Source organism: Cervus elaphus, chromosome 9, assembly GCF_910594005.1.
Source record: "Cervus elaphus chromosome 9, mCerEla1.1, whole genome shotgun sequence".
In the NCBI taxonomy this organism is placed as follows: domain Eukaryota; kingdom Metazoa; phylum Chordata; class Mammalia; order Artiodactyla; family Cervidae; genus Cervus; species Cervus elaphus.
In genome coordinates, this window is record NC_057823.1 from 101,323,528 (window position 1) to 101,346,400 (window position 22,873).

At 42.6% G+C, this 22,873-nt stretch overlaps 1 protein-coding gene across 3 annotated transcripts; it reads left to right on the forward strand.

Annotated features, from left to right (window-relative positions):
• Window positions 1-1,675: 1,675 nt before the first annotated feature.
• MACIR (macrophage immunometabolism regulator) lies at window positions 1,676-21,803 on the forward strand. Of its 3 annotated transcripts, none has more exons than XM_043913735.1 (3): window positions 1,678-1,893; window positions 8,498-8,587; window positions 19,063-21,803. In XM_043913735.1, the coding sequence occupies exon 3, from the start codon at window positions 19,086-19,088 to the stop codon at window positions 19,707-19,709; it is 624 nt and encodes a 207-aa protein (XP_043769670.1). In that variant the 5' UTR covers window positions 1,678-1,893; window positions 8,498-8,587; window positions 19,063-19,085; the 3' UTR covers window positions 19,710-21,803. The 3 variants fall into 3 exon arrangements, with proteins under 3 accessions (XP_043769672.1, XP_043769670.1, XP_043769671.1); XM_043913736.1 differs by lacking the exon at window positions 1,678-1,893 and adding an exon at window positions 2,762-3,147; XM_043913737.1 differs by lacking the exon at window positions 8,498-8,587 and having other exon boundaries at window positions 1,676-1,893.
• The last annotated feature ends 1,070 nt before the right edge of the window (window positions 21,804-22,873 follow it).

Consider the following 22,873-nt stretch of genomic DNA (forward strand, 5'->3'; position numbering starts at 1 on the left):
GCCAGGTTCTGTATTTGAGAAATTATACATAATTTGTGCCAGAAAGAAAGTAATTTATGTTTTCCTAAAATTGTTCTATGATCTTCCCATAGGTATTTTAGGGCACATAATCTAGTGTAAGGGCTTCCCAGGTGGCGCTAGTGGTTAAGACCCTACCTCCCAATGCAGGAAATGAAAGAGGTCAGGGTTCGGTCCCCGGGTCCAGAAGATCCCCTGGAGGAGAGCATGGCAACCCTTCCAGTATTCTTGCCTGGAGAATCTCATGGACAGAGGAGCCTGGCAATTTACCGTCCATAGGGTCGCACAGAGTCGGACCCAACTGAAGTGACTTAGTCCCAGCACAGGCAAGGTAGTATAAAATGTCTTCTAGCTGAGGAGCCAGCTAGAGCTGGCGGGCTCTAGCTGCAGACATCACTGTTGAAATAAGGGTTTTCAGATTTGTCTTTATCATTCCAGGGGCACATATAGATTTTGGAACAAGTTTGAATCAACATTTGTTTAAATTTGTATTAATTTACACCAAGATTATGCTTTTTATGTGCAGATATTTTGTTAAAAAAAAAAAAAAGGAAGAAAACAAAAAGCGACAACAACAAGCTCTCTTGGATTGAGACCGAAACGCAAATTAGCAACACTTACAAACAATTCTGGGGTTCCAGGCTTGGGTTCAAACCCGGCTCTGCAACGAGCTCTTGTGTGTGTGACCTTGAGAAAATTACTCACATTTTCTGCATCTTTAAAATGCAGCTCATAATTAATCGGTCACTTCTCTTACAGAATTGTTGTGGACTCTCAGTCAAAAAATGCATGCAAAAAGGCCTGGCACGTAGTGAGAGCCAAATGAATGTCAGCAACTACTCTTATCTCTGAGTCTATTAACCAGTTTGACAGAGGAGATGCACATGCCTTGGGAACAGGGAAGAAAGATCACAGGAGAGCATTTATTACAAGCATGGAGCACATCAAGTCTGAAGATGCGAAGAGCGGCTCATCAAATGAGAATCTGAATTTGCCCCTCGTCCCCACATTCACCAGATAGTCAGCAATTGTCCCAGGTTGACCCTACAGTCTGTCGTTCCACGGGTTTCTCCTACTTCTTCTCTAGTTCTGCTCAGCGCCGCGTCCTCAAAGCGGAGGCTCAGGACGAACACCGCCTAAAGTGGGGCGACTTGCGCCTCGCCAGGCCTGCGAGGGGGGAGCTCTTGCATCCTCGTGCAGGGCCTGGGCCGGGCAGGGGGGTGTGAGGACGCCCCCTCAGCCCCCCAGAGCCCCCCCGCCACTCAGCCCCCCCCCCCCCCTCAGCCGCCCCCCTCCCCCCTCAGCCCCCCAGAGCCCCCCCGCCACTCAGCCCCCCTCCCCCCTCAGACCCCCTCGGCCGCCCCAGCCCGCCCCTCCCCCTCTTAGACCCCCTCAGCCGCCCCCCTGAGCCCCCCTCCCCCTCTCAGACCCCGTCAGCCGCCCCCTCAAGCCCCCCAGCCCTCCCCCCTCAGCGCCCCCCGCCCCTCTTAGCCCCCCTCAGCCGCCCCGACTCAGCCCCCCGCGTCCCTCGGCCGCCCCCCCACGAGCGCCTGAGCGCCTTTCCCGCCCGGGTCCGCCCTTCCTCAGGGCGTGTGAGCCGGGCGCGGGAGGCGGGCTCGGCGCTGACGGGGCTGCGCCTCTGCGGCCTGAGGGAGGAGGGCGGGAAGGCGGCGGCGGCGGCGGCGGCGGCGGCGGCGGCGGGGAGGAGGCGGGGACTGCGCCGGGCGGCAGCTGGCGCCGAGCGCGCCGGGAGCGCGGAGAGGCACCGGCAGGCTCGAACCGGCCGCCTCAGCGCCGCAGCCCCGCGCCTCTGCCGCCCGCCTCGCGGTCTCCGCGGCCCCGGGCACGACGGAGACGGCGGAGCTGGGGCCGCTGGTAGGTTGCGCGGGGCCGGCGCCTCCTGCAGCCTTTTGTGCTGCGGCAAAGGGAGCGGTGCGGACGGGCGGGTGGCGGGGCGGGGGACGGCGGGGGAGGCTGCCTCAGCCCTGGCTGCTCAGCGCCCGGCGGCGGCGCCGCCCCCTTCCTTCCGCCTCGTGCCCGGGGCCGGGCGCTGAGGAGCGCGGGGCCGGGCGGCCTCCGCGGTGGGCGCCGCCCTGGCCTCGGCGGTCGGGCCCCCGCCCCGCTCCCCGGCGCCCGAGCAGGGGGCTGGGGGCTGCTGTGCGGGGCGCGGGGCCCCGGCGGGGTGCCGGGAGCCCGCCGTTCCTGGGCCCCGGGGTGGGGTCGGCGACGCGGCGAGGGGCCGCGCGTGTGAGGAGGGCGCGGCGGCGGCGGCGTGCGCCCGGGTGCGCGCGGCGTGCGCCCGGCGGGGAGGTGCGGGGCGCCGGTGGGCGCCGCCGCCGTGCGGGCCCCGGGGGTCGGCGGGCTCCCGGGCCCCGGGAGAAGCAGCGCCCTTCCCGGGCCTGCCGCGCCTCTGGCCGCTCGCCAGGGCCGCGCGCCGGGTGCGACTGCCCGGGCCAGATAGCGCCTCGGGGCGAGCCCGGGGCCCTTATCTCGCCTGCCCGCCTCGCCCGCTCGCCCGCTCTGCGGTCTGAGGGGGGCTCGGGGGTGGCGGGGCCGCCCGGGAGCCGGGGCGGCGCGGGCCTCGCGTGGGGACCGGGAGCGCACGCGGCAGACGGCGCTGGGCATCGCTGCCCTCGCCCCACCTGTCGCCTTTGGGCCCGGCGGGAAGCGGAGGGAAGGGTTTCCCGGGCGGGCGGGGGTCAGACCTTGAGGAGGCGGGCCCCATTGTGCAGCTGCCAAACTCTCTAGTGGTGGAATCTGCGCATCTCTGCCAGGGAGGAGATGGGGAGCGCGGCAGGGACGAGGGCCGCGGCCCCGGCCCCTTGCAGGTGTTCACATCCTTAGGGGCTCGGTGCTGCTCCGGCCGCGCCGGTTGGCACGCGGGTAGGTTACCGATTGATTTCTGTCGAGCCGAGATGCTCGAGTTGTGTCTGTGGTCCGACTGGGGCGCTCAGGTAGAACTGGGGCTAGGAACTTTCTCATCATTAGAGGAAAGAGGAAGAATGCAGGCATTTTATCGTGTGCTTGCTACTCCTAGCCGAAAGAGCAGTGTCTTGCACGATTCTGACGCTTCTAGACTCTTCATTTTGCATTGTTTTTCTCAGAGAAGCCACACTGCAGTTGAGAGTTGTAAGTTGCTTATTATTACTATTATTTTTTAAAACCCTGTGGAGCAGATTGGACGCTAGGGAGATAGAAATGACCTCTTCCCCAAGTTTATTTTCGCAGTCGTTTCAAAATACAGTGTTGGTTATTATGGTGAAGCTTTTTGGTACTTTCTTAATTCAAGATCGTGATTTATGCTTACGCAATTACACTTCATGAATATTTGACAGATTTCTCCGTGTTTTCATTATGTAACTGTACATGCATTATAGACTTAATAAAATGACCAGGGTGAAATACAAGGATTAACAAGCCCAAAGACCTCTTGATTTGATGAGAATTGTTTAGAATATGCTTCTGCCTTCGTTATTTAAGTGTAAATGAGACTGTTTAGTAGTAACTCTTCCAGGATGCAAGATAGAAGGTGTTTATTGACCTTATATAATGGTCAGTGATTTTTGTTTACTTTCTGTGTATCATTTTGTATACTTTGGAGAGCTAGTGGGCACATTAACCCTTAAAAGTATTTAGTGTTGTGGGAGTAACACAACGTTACATACGGGATTTTTTTTTTTTTTTTTTCCTGATTTATATTCTCTGGGGGGAAATCAGCTTTTCCTCCAGAGAGAGCTCTGATTTCGTCACATTCCTATCAAAATAAGTTCTTGGTTTTAAGCTTTCATTTGGAACGTTAGGCAATTCCATAGTGTACACCTGTCCCAATTCAGTTATGTTTCCTGAAGGGGAAATTTCTTGTAAAGACTGCATGTAGACCTATAGTTCAGTTACTGTCAGTCATATTTGTAGTGAAACTGAATTCTAAAAGTAGAAGGATGATTTCACATAATGATAACACACTGGTAATCTAGCTTTGATTTCTAGTAGTAGAAATAAAATGAAAATGAATGCTGCTTTTTAAGGAATTTGCTATTAAAAGAACTGATATTAGAAAAAGAAACACATATTTTTCTTTCTGAACCAATTATGGGTTGTCTGTCTAGTTTGGTGTGGTTAATGATTTGTTTGTAAGGTCAAGGATGGTTTCGGAAAAGTCACACCCTACTTTAACAACTCTTCTTAAAAATTATTGATGATTTAGTTTTTATAAGTTGCAAAGAGAAAAGTAAGATTATTTTAAAGTAAGCTTTAAGATGAACATAGCTAACCGTTTTATTTTCATTGTATTGTGCATAGGCAGTTAAACCATTTTATTTCTGCACAGTGTTTTGTTACTTTTAAAGTTGCTTATTTTATTTATTTTTTTTTGCCAAGTCCTTGTTCATTATTGATCTCTCCTCAAATAGCCACTCTGAGGGAACTGCCTGCTTCCATTTTTTTTTTTTTTTCCCTTCCTGTTTTGGGAGCCAGAATCAGAACCAATGACTTATTCTGTACCAGTTTTCTTTGCCTATAATTTATCTTGCTTTCATAGTGTAATCTTTAATGATTTGTGAGATTTATTTACCAAAATTCTTGAAGGCTATATGCTGGCCTTGATATTTACAACCTTATGATGTTTAGAAGTTATATTCTGTTAAATTTTTTCATATTGCTATTTTGTTAATAGATCTATGGTGAAGTCCGAGATTCGTGGCTTTTCTGTGTGTAGGAATTTTGTGTGGCATTGAAAATTTCCATTTGGAGCTTTTATATTTTTGGGAAAATCACTCCCTTCTTTAGGTTCACAATGCCATTCAAGTTTATTGTTACGTGTATTAGATTTATATATTTCCATGTTTGTCTGTCCTCCCTCTTGTCTCAGGTTTCACTTTTTATTCTTGCACCAGCACCTGTACTATGCTGGGACACAGTAAGACCCAAGAAATATTGTTGAGTGAGTAAATGAATAGTTGAATGGCTGAGTGGATACAACCAAAGAAATACTCTGAAACTGTAAGGAAAGCCACTGTGTGAGCAGAAGGGTCTTTCTTTTGTAATTCATTGCCGTTCCATTGTTATATATTACTTTTGAGTAGGATAACAATATAGTTACCAAACTGGCATACGGTTGAGAGATAAAGGCAGGGTGCTGTGAATAGTTATGCCAGGGTACCGGCTCTGAACTAAGACATATGGTCAACCCTACTTTTGAAGAACTTGCTTCTTTTTTTCTTGTGATGGTATCTGTCACCTGCCTGAGAAAATTTGACACACTTGCTAGTTTTATATTTGCAAACCTTTCTGTTTGTAGAAGCTTCATTTGCAGTCATATGATGGGTGTCTTTTGCTTAGTCACCCTTGACCTAGAGGCCTATGGGTAGCTCTTGGCCAGGCTTGCTTTTTCCTAATTTCATTGCTTACAGGATAACGTCACAGGACTTTCTGTTTGTAGCAACTGCTTATAGCTTGAAGGTTTATATACTCTAACCTTTGCTCTGTTTACTTCCGTTCATTTTTTTATGCAGTGTTTATTCCATCTTGTAAGAATTTCCCATGAGTTCATTTCCCTCTGTTTTTGAGAGGGGATCCATTGATAACCTTGCTAAAGCTTCATGTTCAAACCATTGGCCGAAATCAATTGCAAGTGTTGAGATTTATAGATTTTAAGGTATTCTAAAGTGTTATTTTGGAGGTCTGTATTTTGGGGACTTTTGGATTATAGTTTTTTAGTTGTTTCTAATGGGGGATGATAGTAAAATCCTTATTAAATTTTTACTAGGTTCCTTTATAAGTAATCTCTTCTAATTAAAAAAAAATTGATTGGAGTGTAGTTGCTTATAGGCAATCTCTTAAAGAAGCTATCTTCTTATACTAGTTTCTGACCTTGTTCTATGTTAGATTCTTTTCCTCTTTTTCATCATCTTCATCATCCTCTTAGCACCTGTGCGTAGATAGCATGCAGTTACACACCAAACAGTAAGTGGAGTCTGAAATGAGTGAAATATGGAACAGAGTTCCTGCACCTTGGTTTTGCACTGTGTTGCTCCCTTGGACTCTGTTTGTATTCTATTTTTAGCTTGGCACTGGCTTAATAGGGATAATCAGTTACTACACTTTGTTTACTATGAAATTACCAACCATTTCCTAGACTTCCACATCAGCTCTAGTGCAAGAGTTGGATAATTACTTTAAAGCTCCTCTGCTTTCAAATCCAGAATTAAGTTTTAGGTTGGTTTTCCTTTTTGTCTTGAAAAAATATTGGAAAATATATTTTCCCAAAGCATTTGAAAGCTTGAAAAGAAGAACCTATCACCAGAAATATGGTGCACATTATATGAAAGTTTGAGATTTTAGACTGTTTTCTAAAACTATTTTTACTTGAAGTTTGAGCAGTTTTTTATTTTTCTAATGTACCTATTTCTGGGCTTTCAGTGAAGATTTCTAAAAGTCTAACTGAAATCTGTCTTGCTTTGTGATAGATGTAGTCCTGAAAAATTAAGTGGAGATATCTTTCTGTATGTGGCATCCAGCCACATAACCAGCAAATATTGACTGATACATTTTTTTCCTGCCTTGGAATTTTTGACTTAAAAAAAATCTTATAAGCTCTGAGGAGGAAGGGTTCACAATTTATAATGGTTTTGTATAAGACTCTCATCTATATGCTTTAGAATTCTAACACTTTTCATGTTGAAAATAACCCTAGAGTTAGTAATTAAAGTTACCTCCCTCTAACTGTGTCACAAATGTGGCAATACAGGTTTTAAATGAAATAACCCTCCACATATTTAAAATAGGATTCCACTTACAGAAATTAATGTACATTTTTCAGGAACACGAGTATTGTGTAAAAAGCTACATACCTGGTCTTATCACTAAACAGAGCCATTATGTATATAAAGTGATGTCAGTGGGCTTTGGAGCCAGACAAATTGGGGTTTGAATTTTTGCTCTGACTCCTAAATAGTATTACTTGCTTAAATATTTTAAAAACAGGGGTAATATTTTCCTGATGGTAGTATATAGTTGTTAAAGTGATATAAATGGCATATGGTTTTGACTTGTAGAAAGTGCTAAAAAATTTAAGATTTAAGAATTTTTCTTCCCCATTAAAAATCCATTTACTTAAATAAGAAATCAATTTGAACTTTGTAACACTAGGATTGGGGAGATTCTTTAGGGTAATTGTATTAAATAAAAAATTATCACTAGATAACAATTTTTGTTACATTGTAATTCATTTTATGTTAAAACCAGAGACTTCATTTGTGAAGCAGACTTAATTATCTAGGTTTCTTGGTTACCCAGTTTGAAAATAGTTTATGGCAAAAAATAAATGAAAGAGAAAGTGTCTGTAAATTAAAGAAGTTCCAAGGGTTGGTAACCATGTTGTTTTCTGGGAATGATAGTTCTGGTAAATACTTTTATTAATTCAGTAATAATCCATTTCCTTTGGGTCAAACTCTTCCCTGCTGATAAGGAAGATAATAAAGTAACAAATGTTTGGGGGAACAAGTTGCACTGTTGCCACTTCTTCAGGCTTTGTGCACCTAAGTAGGTAAAATGAATCTCCAGCTGATTTGAGCCACCAGCCTCCTAACAAGTTAAATACCACAAAAAACCCAACACCCAAAGAAAGTTTTACAGGTGGAAGAAAGTTTTGAGTTTTCTTGATCTCAAGAAATTAACCCAGTTAACTGGGGAGGGAGGAGATAAAGATAGATTTTCTTACACATTTCCTCCCCAGATAAGAGGTGAAAGGCCCAGAAACCATGTTAGAAACTTGTCAGCACAGCAGTAACTCTCCAGAAGTATTTTTCAGGTTGCTCTCTTTTAAAAAAGTGTTTTCCATGAGCCTTCCAATCATGTTCTTTGGAGCAGTCTTAGGGAGGATTGTTGCTGTTTTATGGCTAAAAGGAATAGACACCAAAAATTAATTGCATAATAATATCACACATTCCTAAGGGCTCTACTGCATGCAAAACATGTTCACCTACCTCTCATTTCATCCACATGACAACTTTATGAGGGAGAAGGATGGGCTTGTCCTCATTTTAAAAATTGCTACTTATGCAAAGTCAAGGGGCAGAGTTCATAGTAAGGCAAGGCCTAGGAGCTTTTCTTTTGACCCGGTCTCAGCATTATTTTTTTCCATGGTGTAATACTGTGCATCTGTTGAACACATACATAGGATTTGGAACTTACTTTTAAACCCCTAATTTTTCTTGGCCCTTTATTTAACCTACTTAACAACTATTAGTCTCCAGGTAGAATTTAAGCAACAGAACAGAGGGGAACAAGCATGATACAGTGTTTGAGGTTTAGCTGAACAAACTTGAAATTAATTAATATTGTATTCTATGTAACTTGTACCTGGTATTGATACCTCCTGCTAGTTTAGTTTCGTCCTGTTTTGCAATTAGAATTGTTAGAATTGCTTTATAAGTTGTGTTACCTGTTAAATTAAAGGTTTATTTTTATATTTCATGTTTAGTATCTGGAGTAGAGCAGAAAAATTGTTATGCCTGTGTTCCCTTGGGACTCACTGGAAATTGTACAGTGACATCTTCTGGGATTTAGGCTGGTGAGTTATATTTTGCTTTTTCTGTTAACCAGTTGTATGAACATAATATTATACTGTGTTTTAAGGACTGTATAAACCAGATGAATATGAAATGTCAGTATATTGTTATAAATGTATATACTATAGGTATGAAATTTTTAATGGTGAGAGCTGAAATTATTATTATAAAATGCTAATGTTATTATATTTGAAATGTCTGACATTTTGATCAAGTAGATTTTCCTTTTTTTTATTCTTATAAAGGAGGTTTCATAGAGTAATATTTTGAAATATAGTAGTTAAGAGGTAGTTGCTCTGATTTCAGGAAAGCTTTAAAAAATGTTCATCTCCAAAGCCTGGTGAAACAGCTTGCAGAAAGTTTGGTTGTGTATCATCGTGTAAAGAATGGCGAACCAGTGACTGAAGGGAGTGTCATTTTCAGGTAGTTGTTTCGAAGTTCACTGCGAGTGTGATGTCGGTTTTATCACACCGTGGATGTAAACTGTTAAAGACAGGCAGTGCTGTTGTTGTCTTTTACCAGCGTGTCTGTGTATCTGGACTGACATTGTTGTCCTTGTGGCTCCAAGTCCTTGAAGGGGAAAAATTTTAATAATTTTAGCATTTAAAAAATTATATTAGTGTGAGTTCATGCTTTGGTGTGTTATTCTGCTTGGTCAGGATCTTTGTAGGTCTTTGCTTTGAATCACATAGAGTGTTTATAAGCTTTTGAAAAAGCAGTTTCATAATAAGTGATTTCCAGATTAGCAGTTAGTAGCAGAATGATTCAAAAGAATGATAGGGAAAAACAAACACCCTGTTTCATTTAATAGATCCAACCTGTCAGATTTATGAAATGTATTTTAAGACATTGAAAAACGGAAGTATAACTAAAATTTTCAGGAGATTTTGAGGGAAAGAGAAAAATTTTGAGGCAAAGAGCAAGAGGTTTGAGAACTATAAGTAGAAAGTACTTTTAGAGATTATTGAGTAAGAAATGATGTGACTGGATCATTAACTTCTTCCCCTGTAGTAAAGCACAAACAAGGAGCAATGAGTAGAAGCTACAGAAATGTGTGTGTGTGTCATCTCTGCCTCTCTCCATACAGTATACATGTATGTGGACATATGTATGTATGCATAGTTATAGATGTACTTATATAGATAAACGGGGCTTCCCTGGTGGCTCAGATGGTAAATGATTTGCCTACAATGTGGGAAATCCAAGTTCAGTTCCTGGGTCGGAAAGATCCCCTGGAGAAGGAACTGACGACCCACTCCAGTATGCTTGCCTGGAGAGCCCCGTGGACAGAGGAGCCTGGTGGGCTCCAGTCCATGGGGTCGCAGAGAGTTGCACGTGACTGAGCACCGCCCCCCATATATGTGAATAAAAAGACACACTAACAGAGCTGCCAGAGGGGAAATGAACCAACCAGAGAGACAGTGAGTTACCTGTCATTGAAGATGTTCAAACATAGTTGAACAACTGAGTGCAGCAGACCTGGGTTCCATCCCTGGGTCGGGAAGAGCCCCTGGAGAAGGCAGTGGCAACCCACTCCAGTATCCTTGCCTGGAGAATCCCGTGGACAGAGGAGCCTGGTGGCCTGCAGTTCATGGGGTTGAGAAGAGTCAGGCACGACTGAGCAACTAACATTTCGCTTCTCTTCACTAAAACAGATCCCTTCAGATTCTGGGATTACATGGTATCAGAAAGAACTTGTTTTTTTTTTGGCTCTGCTGTATAGCATGTGGGATTATAGTTCCCCAACCAGGGATTAAACCCTGACCCTTTGCATTGGAAGCAAGAAGTCTTAACCACTGGACTTCCAGAGAAGTCTCCAGAATGATTTTAAAGAATTTTAAAATTTGGAGGGCCATCAGAACCTTGGTGGTGGTGGTGGTGGTGTTCAGTCACTCAGTCATGTCTAACTTTTTGTGACCCCAGGGACTGCAGCACACCAGACTTCCCTGTCCTTCACCATCTCCTAGAGCTTCTTCAAACTCATGTTCATCAAGTTGGTGATACCATCCAACCATCTCATCCTCTGTCGACCCCTTCTCCTCCCGCCTTCAATCTTTCCCAGCATCAGGGTCTTTTCCAGTGAGTTGGCTCTTCACATCAGGTGGCCAAAGTATTGGAGTTTCAGCTTCGGCATCAATCCTTCCAATGACTATTCAAGGTTGATTTCCTTTAGGATTGGCTGTTTGATTTCCTTGCAGTCCAAGAGACTCTCAAGAGTGTTCTCCAACACCACAGTTCAAAAGCATCAATTCTTTGGTGCTCAGCCTTCTTTATGGTCTAACTCTCACATCCATACATGACTACTGGAAAAACCACAGCCTTGACTGTAGGGACCTTTGCTGGCAAAGTAATGTCTCTGCTGTGGTGTAACAGGCTTTTTTAAAACTCAGGTTTATTGAAGTCTGATGTTTGTACTCACCCGTTAAGGGGTGCAGTTTGGTGATGTTGACAAGTGTATCCATTGTGCAGCGTCAGTGCGTATGATACTTTCGTCCCCCCCGGATTCTCCTGAGCTCCTCTGCAGTCCACCCTCTCCTCCCAGCCCCAGCTCTTGGCAGCCATCCATTGATTTCTGTCCTAGTAGTTTCACCTTTTCCGGGATGTCATATAAATGGAATCATGCAGTGTATAAGGTTCTCTGTTTCTTTCACTTAGTGTAATCCTGGTCTGCTCCTTCTCATTGCTGAGTGATATTCCATTTTATGCATGGGCCACAGCCTCTTTATCCATTACCCTGTTGATGGATTTTGGGGTTGCTTCCGGTTTTGTGTGTGTGTGTGTGCGGGCTCATGAATGAAACTTAAAAACATTCATGTTCAGGTCTTTGTGTGAACATATATTTTCATTTTTCTTAGGTAAATACCTACAAGTAAGGCAGGTGGGTTGTTTTGTAAGCATTTATTTAACTTTATAGGAAATTGTCAAGCTATGTTCCAAAGCGGCTGTACCTGACATAGGCGTCTAAGAGTCTAAAATAACTACAGCAAAGTATGTGCAGATGAAGAAACCCAGTTCCCATTCAGTGCAGATTTATTTATATGTTATATCCAGTTTTAACAAGTTTGGTTAGCAGATGTTTTTTTAGCACGCATTGGATTAGAAACAGTAAATTAGAAGGCCTTAGGGATAGGTTGTTAGCAGTTGGAAGCAGCCAAAAATGATATTCACTAATGTGACTATAATTACTGATGAGGAAAAAGAAAGCGGGAACTTACAGGAGAGAAATTCTTCTATCTGATAAGTTCCCAAACAAGTTCCCAAACATGTCTGCATATCAGAATCACTTGAGGGATCTTTTAAACATTTCAGAGCCCAGGCTACATCCCGGATGGTTTACATCACAGATCTGAGGTGGAGCAGAGTCAGTGTTTATTGGTGCCCTTTGGCTGTGTCGGTGTGTAGACACTTTTGAGAACCATGTGCTAGAGGCACAGTGTGATAACATTGAAGGAGTCGGGGGCTTGGAGCTGGGACACCTGGGCCTGCACTCCAGGCTCTGGGCAGGTCCCTGCCTCTAACAGCTTACGTGTCCTCTTCGCTGTAATCAGAGGTTCCACGTCGGTGAACTCCTAGATGATTCTGGCACTAAAACTAGGTGGCTCTAGATACCACTGGACTGATGGTAGTCATGCTTAGGAAGGACTCTATTTCCCAAGGAATGACTCTGTTCTGAGTGGTTCATTTCAAGTACCTCTTGAAAAGGATTTTCAGTTCAGTTCAGTCACTCAGTCGTGTCTGACTCTCTGCGACCCCATGGACTGCAGCACGCAAGGCCTCCCTGTCCATCATCAATTCCTGGAGTTTACTCAAACTCATGTTGGTGATGCCATCCAACCATCTCATCCTCTGTCATCCCCTTCTCCTCCCGCCTTTAATCATTCCCACCATCAGGGTCTTTTCCAATAACTCAGTTCTTTGCATCAGGCGGCCAAAGGATTGGAGCTTCAGCTTCAGCATCAGTCCCTCTTGATGAATATTCAGGACTGATTTCCTTTATTCATATGGTATTTTTGTTCTGTATATTTAAACAGTTATGTTACATCTGTTTTGTCTTAAATAGTGTTGCTGAAAAACAGTTCAAGCATATTGGAGCAGTTTCTTGATTATTGAGGATGACTTTTTTTTTTTATAAGCCTGATTTTATAACACTCCTGGAATGCAGTACTTCTCAAAAAAGAATTCTTCTTCGTATAGTAGTTGTGAAACGTACCAGCTCTTTGGAGAGTGAGTCTAAGGAGCTGAGGCATCTCAGTTATATTTTCAAAATGTTGTTCCTGGTGCCAGATGTATAGGAAGCTCGGTGTCTTGGAGGGTGTTCAGACCTGAGTAGTTGCCACGCAGTCCCAGGCTTTGAAGGGCTGCCTCTGCTGCACTGAGTTCTCCTCCGTGTGTGTTGTGCTTTGGGCCTTTGTTTTAGCTTCAGCTGTATACTTCACAAATGCATGCTGCACCCAGTGTTTTCAAATGTACAGAATGTGCGCTGTGTACATTTTCCTAGTAAATAAAGTGTTTCCTTGTCTGACTGACTGACTAACTGAGAGTCATTCAGTTGTGTCTGACTCCTAGTGACGCCATGGACAGTCCATGGAATTTTCGAGGCCAGAATACTGGAGTGGGTAGCCTTTCCTTTCTCCAAGGGATCTCCCCAACCCAGGTCTCCTGCATTACAGGTGGATTCTTTACCAGCTGAGCCACTAGAGAAGCCCAAGAACACTGGAATGGGTAGCCTATCCCTTCTCCAGTGGATCTGCCCGAGCCAGGAATTGAGCCGGAGTGTCCTGCACTGCAGGCAGATTCCTTAGCAACTGAGCCATCAGGGAAGCCCTGTTTCCTTGTCTAGCATTGTCTAGTTTTGAATCTCATATATTTCATTTTTAAAAATTAATTTATATTTTTATTGAAGGATAATTGCTTTACAGAATTTTGTTGTTTTCTGTCACACCTCAACGTGAATCTTTCAAAGAAGCAGAGTGGGGCCTGTGCACATTGCCAGGTCTTCTGTGTGCTGTATAAATATACTTCAGTGCCTCTGTTGCTGATTGGATTGTGAGGGAATTTGCTATTGAAGACCTTAGGTGTCATTTAAAAAATTTGTTGTTGTTCCTAGTGCTTCTTTATGAAACTCAGTTTTAAAAGTATTGTTCAACTACATGTTGGCTTTTTTATGCTTGTTGCATTTTCTGTTCGACTCTATTCCACAGAATATTGCTGCTTCTGGTATCATAACAGTACTTCCTGTTTTCTGTTTGCAGTTTTTATTTCTACTTTAAGCTACATATGAAAGGCACTAATGGAAGCTGTTAAGGGTCTCTGTTGTTGGTCTCTGATTTGTAGTGCTCTGCAGTGCCAAAGTTAGCCTTGGGTCTGGTTTCTGGGTTCACATGTATTCTTACTGATGCAGTGGGCGTGGTGCCTGGTCCACACCCCTGCGGTATTTACAGACAATGCTTTGTGATTGTTTATTTTGGCAGTATGTTTTTTGGATACAAGGTTTATCTTAGAATATAAAACAGAATGCTTTGTCATGAACATTGTTAACAACAATAAACCAGGAAGCAGAGCTTTCATTGCAGTTTATGAAGAATGTCCTGCTAATACAGATTATGTCCGATGTAGTCAGGGTAGTTGAATTTCCTGATAACTGCCTTTTAAGAAGAGATTTTGCAGTGAAAATTATTGAACATTCCTATATGCTGACTTGGAGACCTTTCAGTCTTCATTGTCTTTCATGTCATCCCTCTTTTTTTTTTTTTTTTTTTAAGAATTGGGGTACTTCTTCCTCTTCAGATGGGACAGTACCTGCACCACTTCTGCCCATTGAAAAGATAATTAACCACTGATTGTGTAACGGCTCTCAGAATCTTGCTCCAATATTTAAATCTCTTCCAGAAATTCTCGGCAGTTTAATAACATAAAAAGTTTTGTTTCTGGTCACATTGGAGGATGAAAGGTTATGCTGCTTAGTCAGCATTCTACCCAGCCAAATATGAAATGTTCACTTGCCGATTGACTAGCCTGTATGTCGCTTTCTTAGTGCCACACAGTAGATGATCTTTAGAAGGGCAATATGTAAGTAAAAAGGATCTTTTTTTTTTTTTAAATCTAAGCAATTTGCAGGGTTCTGATTGTACCATTCACGCTCCTACATGAATGTCGAAGTTTGAAGATGTTCTTGTATATAAGACAGTATGCTGCAGAGACCATGAAACCACCTCAAAGAGCTGTTAGTTTTGAGAATACTCAGTTGTTTGGAGTAGAAGTATTGATGTTTTACAACTAAAAAGTTCAGTTTTCCCGCTCTTAGAATTGTCATCAGAGGTTCAGCAGGCAGCAGGTACTATGCATGTAATCTTTAAAACGAGCACTCTCATGTTTCAGTACAGCAACACTCTGATTCGGAAGTTTTACAGAGTATTGATCCTTGTTGTTCAGTCGTGTCCGACTCTTTGCGACCCCATGGACTGCAGCATGCCAGGCTTCCCTGTCCATCACCAACTCCCCGAGCTTACTCAAACTCATGTCCATTGAGTAATTGATGCCATCCAACTATGTCATCCTCTGTGGTCCCCTTCTCCTTCTGCCTTCAATCTTTCCCAATGAGTCAGCTCTTTGCATCAGGTGGCCAAAGTATTGGAGTTTCAGCTTCAGCAGTCCAATGAATATTCAGGACTGATTTCCTTTAGGATGGACTGGTTGGATCTCTTTGCAGTTCAAGGGACTCTCAAGAGTCTTCTCCAACACCACAGTTCAAAAGCATCAGTTCTTCACTCAGCTTTCTTTGTAGTCCAAACTCTCACATCCATACGTGACTACTGGAAAAACCATAGTTTTGGCTAAACGGACCTTTGTTGACAAAGTTATGTCTCTGCTTTTTAATATGCTGTCTAGGTTGGTCATAGCTTTTCTTCCAAGGAGCAAGCGTCTTTTAATTTCATGGCTGCAGTCACCATCTGCAGTGATTTTGAAGTCCCCAAAATAAAATCGGTCACTGTTTCCACTCTTTGCCTATCTATTTGCCATAAAGTGATGGGACCAGATGCCATGATCTTAGTTTTCTGAATGTTGAGTTTTAAGCCAGCTTTTTCACTCTCCTCTTTCACCTTCATCAAGAGGCTCTTTAGTTCCTCTTTGCTTTCTGTCATGAGGGTGGTGTCATCTGCATATTTGATCCTTAGTTACTAGGTTAAATATTTTTCTAAGAGGATGTTGTTGTTGTTGTTGTTTAGTCGCTAAGTCATGTCCAACTCCTTTGTGACCCCATGAACTATAGCCTGCCAGGCTTCTCTGTCCATGGCATTTCCCAGGCAAGAATACTGGAGTGGGTTGTCATTCCCTTTTCCAGGGGATCTTACCAATCCAGGGATCAAACCCAGATAGCCTGCATTGGAAGGTGTATTCTTTACCACTGGGCTGCCAGGGAAGCCCAAGAGGATATTGGAAATACATTAAAAATAACCTTTTTAGTTAAGTAGTGTTTTCTACAGAGGGTGTGTTGTTTAAAAAGTCTAGTAGATTTTCTTACATAATGTAGGTTTTCTTAAAGTATAGTAGGCTGCTTGGTTGAAATTTCCAGAGTTCTTAAACCACATCTTCTGTTTGACAATCTAGGTTAAATCATTGTCTTATCAGGTTAGATATCTGAAGATCCTGTTGGATAGTTTTGCCCAAGCCAAGTGATATTTTATATGGTGTTTTGGCCAATGGGATCTTAACCAGTCATAGTTACTCATCTAAAAGTAATGTATATTTTTTGTCACATCAAATTTTGACCTTTGTAGTTTGCCTCACTCACTTTCTTCACTTTTCTGATTTCCTAGGTATTGATTTTCAAGCTCATGTATACTTTCTGACTTTTTCTCTCAAACCTTTGTATCTTGCCGTTCATTATCCTCACCCTCTAGAGACTCAAAGAGATCCCTCTTGTTCTTCCTTGATGCAGCTGCTGCTGCTGCTGCTAAGTCGCTTCAGTCATGTCTGACTCTGTGCGACCCCACAGATGGCGGCCCACAGGCTCCCCCATCCCTGGGATTCTCCAGGCAAGGACTCTGGAGTGGGCTGCCAGTTCCTTCTCCAATGCATGAAAGTGAAAAGTGAAAGTGAAGTCGCTCAGTCGTATCCGACTCTTAGCGACCCCACGGACTGCAGCCTGCCAGGCTCCTCCGTCCATGGGATTTTCCAGGCGAGAGGACTGGAGTGGGGTGCCGTTGCCTTCTCCACCTTGATGCAGCAGGATTGACCTAATGAGGGGGCAAACTTGTGATATGTGCATTGCTGAGAGAAGCCTGCACTCACTCTTCTTGACTGTAACTTTGTACATTGTCAGCTTGCTTAGCAGTTTTTACACTAAGGGGCTAATAAGATGACTTCTGGCTTCTTAGTCTCTTTTTGAATTATTCTCCAGTTCAGAACGGGTGGGGTGTGAAATCATGGATTTTAGGGAGTTTATAATGTACCAGATGGGAACGTGGTAGGGTGGCTGGTGGGAATGCTTGGGCTGTCGCGGACTGCCAGGTCCGGAAGGAACCTGGAGCAGTGCGTCACTCAGTGTGGACTGACGGCTTGAGCGTCCCCCCTGGGGGCCTCTCCTCGGGCGGGGTGCCTGGCCTCCATCTCCCCCACAGCCCTGATTATTTAAGTCTCACTGAACCCTCCTCTCCTCTTTCAGAATGACCTATCAGACAAGCACTTCTTGCCTGTAGCTGCCCGTCAGGTTAGGGATGTTGGAGGCCTTGCATCTGTCTTCTTGTGCTCTTTCTGGACTGCAAAATCAGTGAGAAAGGAAGGATTAATTTGTCATTCGGCTTAGAATAAACATTTGTTTGTTCAGCATACTATCTGATGAGGCTTCATGTGGTTCTCTAAAGTTTATTAGATGAGAAATCTTTAGGCTTTTGCATACATATCAAACCAGGCGGTAGTCACCTCCTATTTCCATCCTCTCAATAGAGAAATAAACGATACGATTAAATATAAACTTATTTTTATATCAGTAAAACAGAATAAAGCCAATTACTTTAAATCTAGAAGTGTTAAGAGGGACTAAGATAATTTGATTAAATTAAAATTGGAAATAGTCTAAGATTTAGAGTAAAAAGTAAGTAAGCAAAACTGTATGGATCCCCTTTGGTGTTTGCTTTATCCCAAGAATCATTCTTGATATTATTTTTCAGTTGTACTAGAAATGTGTGGGCCATAATGAGACTAGGATGGCATCTGGCAAGTCTTCATAATCTTGGTTTATTTATTTTCTAATGAAGGAAAAAGGAAACACAGCGTGTAAATGAAGAGATAAGGTTGGGTTGTTTTTTTTTTTTAGCTTTCTAATTGCTTGGATTTTAAACCAAATTTTAGAAAGTGATTCAATTAGGAAAAGGTTATTTGTTTTACAACGGGATTTGTGAGAATTACTTAATATAATAGCTTTTTTCAATAAATATTTAATCTTAAAATCACATTATTTTTTGACATTATTAGTTGATATCAATTTAATGAGTGATCTGAGACTTAAACCTTCTATCTACTTCTGATTGAAGATCAAGAAGAAATAGTTTATCAGAAGTGACATTGTCAGTTTCCTTTTGTATTTTTCAAAATTTGATTTAATTAGTTTCTAGGAAGCTGGTCATTGTTTGTGATACTTTTTGTTGCTGAGACTTTCCAAATTATGTAATATGATCATTGTAATGAATAATATTAATATTTATTGTGAATTGTTCTGCCATTTACTAAACTGTTCCAAAGTTCAGTGTCTTACGTGTTATGGAATAAAATAGCTATCAAATCTATGGTATATTTTATGATTAAATAGTCAAATAACATCTGATTTTTATATATGTTTAATATTAAAAATGGCCTGATTTATTGGATTTAGGATTAACTTTTAAACTACAAAATGATTTTCTCTAAATAAGTGGAGATATGGAAGAAGGAACATTGATAAGGTTTGTGGGACCCTTCCCTTAAGACTCGACCATACCTTGAAAAACTTTCTTAGGTCTAAGTTGGATTCTTTGGAGAAATTGATCAACTTTTATCTTTTACTGTATGCCCCTTAAACACAGTTGAAAAATTAAAAGATAACTTTCATGTCGGAAACATTTTGCGGATTCTTGTGAAATTGTGCATGATTATTTTTATTTGCTTCATTTGGGATCCGTATTTACTTTGCTGAATAATCACATCAAGGAATAAACTTTGTGTGATTGAATGGAGTGCTGTATTTAGAGAAGTATTGTTGCTTTCTCTTTGCTCCTCCATGAGATGATGTTAATCTGCCTTTGAGTTCTTGAAGGCAAAGAAGTAGTAATTTCATGCCTGTTGTGAATGTTTAACAAACATACATAAAAATCTGCCCGTTGTACACTGGCTGTTTTTCAGGCCCATGTGATTTCAAGCTCCCGGAGCCTTCTGAAACGATCCGGCTTGGCCCGAGGTTCTGGGCGTTATACCGTTCTAATCTGAGTCTGTCTGCTTTCAGGAGTGTGCAGACGGGTGCCTAAAATGGAAGTCGATGTTAACGGCGAGTCCAGAAGTGCCCTGGCCACCCTGCCCTTGCCGGTGGCCGAGGCCAGCTCCCCGGGAAAGGCGGAGGCGGAGAAGCCGCGCTGCTCCAGCACGCCGTGCTCGCCCATGCGGCGGACTGTGTCAGGGTACCAGATCCTGCACATGGACTCGAACTATTTGGTGGGCTTCACGACCGGCGAGGAGCTCCTGAAGTTAGCCCAGAAGTGCACAGGGGCCGAGGAGAGCAAGGGAGAAGCCGTGCCTTCCCTGCGCGCCAAACAGCTGGATGTGGGCCTTGCTCGTTCCTCTCGTTTGTACAAAACCAGAAGTAGGTACTACCAGCCCTACGAGATCCCAGCTGTCAACGGCAGGAGGCGGAGGCGGATGCCCAGCTCAGGAGACAAGTGCACTAAACCTTTACCGTGCGAACCTTACAAAGCCCTCCACGGGCCTCTGCCTCTTTGTCTTCTCAAAGGTAAGAGGGCTCACTCCAAATCTCTGGACTACCTCAACCTAGATAAAATGAACATCAAGGAGCCAGCTGACACAGAAGTGCTACAGTACCAGCTTCAACACCTAACCCTCAGAGGGGACCGTGTGTTTGCTAGGAATAATACATGAGGGGCTTGCAAGAGAGTGTAAACCAGTTTAGGTCAGCCTACACTTGGCTAGAAAATTCCACTGTTGTACCCTGTACAGGACTCTTTACATTATAGATGGTTAAATCAGCTAAGTGTTCCTGGAACATACAAATTGTCTGGATCAAAATTTGAATACAGGAATGGAATCACAGGTACTTGAGGGGAGATCATTCTAGAGCACGCAACTGCAAGGAAAAGAGAAGGTTGACCATTAGCTTGTATAGCTTTTTAGCTAGGGGGAAAAAAAAGGCTTTGGTACGGTAATATCATCTTTAAAATTCTGATACTCAAATTGGAAATGTTATCTGCTTGGTTGTTGCTGACTTGGTATGATTCATTAGAAATTTATATCTTAAGTACTCAAGTACTTCTTTAATCTCTGTATTTTACTATAAAATATATGTAATGATTTGTTTTATGAAATTTAGAACTTGAACATTGCTAAATTGGACCACTTTTTATTTTTAAATATTGAGTTTAAATATTTTATAACTGGTTTTGCACTGAAAAAATTAACATTTCAGACTGACAAGAGAATAATCTTTCTTCACTTGCCTCAGTAATATTATTGAGCAATGAATTTTTTATTTCCGCATGGAAAGTTATTGATCTCTATGGCTGTAAAATATTTCTTTATAGCGTTATTAAAGTGTGTCTTAATAAAATTAAATTTGGGATACAAAGTATTTATTTTACAATGGGTGGGGGGAAGCTTTACTGGAAAGTTTCCAATATGAAGTTTTCATAAGTTGAAAAAGTTTCCTTAGTGCTTATTTTCTAATTTAAAATTCATCTGGAACTTTAAAATGGAAAGGATTCTTTAAATTGTGGCTTATAGGCAAATACTGTTTGCATCTGAATGTTCTGTAAGTGAATGGAACTCTAATAGAGAAACTCATGATTTCTACTATCGAATGCTTAAACTAAGTATGAAGTGATACCATTCAGCATGGCATCGGGTCATTCCAGTTTTAGTTCTGTGCAGCACAGGCACTCGTTGAAATTCTAGTTTCTAGGATTAGTGCAGGAGCCTAAAGTGCTTCTACAGTTTTAATGGGTTAATCCTGGATTACTTAACAATTTATGTCAATTGCACTGGTTTAATTTGTTGCTAAAGAAATAATGCCCTGGCTTTAGTAACAAATACAGCTCAACTATTCTTGAATATATTTTGAAAAAAAATGTATGTAACTTACCTTTTGTAAAAGTTTCTATTGATATTTCTTTTTTTCTTTTTTGACTCTTGAAGGTGCAATTTATTACTGAATTGGCATTTCTGGCAGCATAGACCTGCTTATTTTAAATTTTATTTTTGGGGCTGTTAGTTTCTAATGTGTTAGCAATCTTGCTTATAAAATAAGAACACCTTTTAATTAAATGAGTGGGTCATTCCTGGTGCAGTTGTGACTTTCTTTAACCAGAATGAATGATACACTCTAGGGCAGAATAAGTATTAGAAAACCCTAGGAACTCTTAATCAACAATTTATTAAACTTCCACTGAGGCAGATCATGTGAAAGAACCTTGGGGAAGTTGGCCCATATCTTACAGAGTTGTTCAGATTTCTTGGTGGAAGTTTTCAGCTGTTGTACATTTTAAAGTAAATTGCACCTTTGTAACATATTGTATCGACGGATGATCACTAAGATTAACTATATCTATACAGTCATTAGTTTGACAAGAAATAGAATCCTGTCAGATGCCAAAGAGTTGGGATTTTTACGTTTAATGATTAAACTCCATTATTTATTGATGATTTACCCTGTGGAACTGTATTATTTCTAACTATGAAATAAAAGGGTGATGTAAACACACATCGTGGTGTTGTGCTTTAACGAGGTCCACTTGGATCAACAGGCCAGTTTCCTTTTCAAGGATTCTCTGAAGCACTTATTTTTAGATTCCATTTTTGTTAAAATAAAATAATTTTGTCTTTGGTGCTCATTCACATTTCAAGGTAAAGGATGTATTCATGGCAATGATGTATGTTTGGTCACACAGCTGTGTGACTGAGGTCTATCTCTGTCCATGCACCTACATGATTTCTTAAGCTAAATAAAAATATATACCCGTTTGTTTTGTTTTGTTTCTACTTAAAGACAGGTGTGAAACTCTGTGACAAACATGAAAGGGGTTAAAAGTTTGAGATGTGATATTTTACTATTATCCGATTAGTAAATATATGTAATTTAAAGTTTGGTGTCCTGGAAAGAGTTTCAAAACTTAGAGCCAGTGGTTTTCTTTTTTTTTTTTTCTTTTTTTTTTTAAGAGACAGGGTCTCGCTATGTTGCCCAGGCTGGAGTACAGTGGCTATTCACAGGCGCGATCCCACTACTGATCAGCACGGGAGTTTTGACCTGCTCCGTTTCCGACCTGGGCCGGTTCACCCCTCCTTAGGCAACCTGGTGGTCCCCCGCTCCCGGGAGGTCACCATATTGATGCCGAACTTAGTGCGGACACCCGATCGGCATAGCGCACTGCAGCCCAGAACTCCTGAGCTCAAGCGATCCTCCAGCCTCAGCCTCCCGAGTAGCTGGGACTACAGGCGTGCGCCACCGCGCCCGGCGGGCCAATGGTTTTCAAACTGTGTTTGCAGAGCGCCCTCACTGGCTCAGTCTTACTTTCCCTGTACTTTAGTGCTTGTGATCCTGTAGTAGGTAGTGCTATCCCATCAAGAAAAAAGGTTTGGCTAGATCTTTTTAAGCTGGGCGGGGTGGGGAATCCCATTTTCCTTAGCCTTTTAATATGATTTCTGTTTTTAAATTGTTCTTTCCCTTCTTTTGCATTCAGTTTGCTGTTCTGTACTAAACAGAGCATACTTTTGGCCATCATATACCTGCTGATACTATCTTAAAATACACTGCACTGTCACATAAGTCTTTTTTAATAATTTTTTTTTAGCAAAAATCCCATTCTTGGAGGCTCAGCTGACGCACAGGCAGCAGTGAGTTTCAGCCTTGCCTCAGTCCCAGCTGAGCACCTGCGGCTCCTTGGCTTCCGTCTGGCTGCATGTGTACCTCTGGTCCCAGGGCTTCCAGAGTCAGCAGTCGAGGAAGAGAAGACTATGGGGGTGGACTGAAACGTCAGCCCGTTCAGAGCCCCACATCTTCCTGACTCGGGCTCAGCCAGGCTACGGCTGAGACC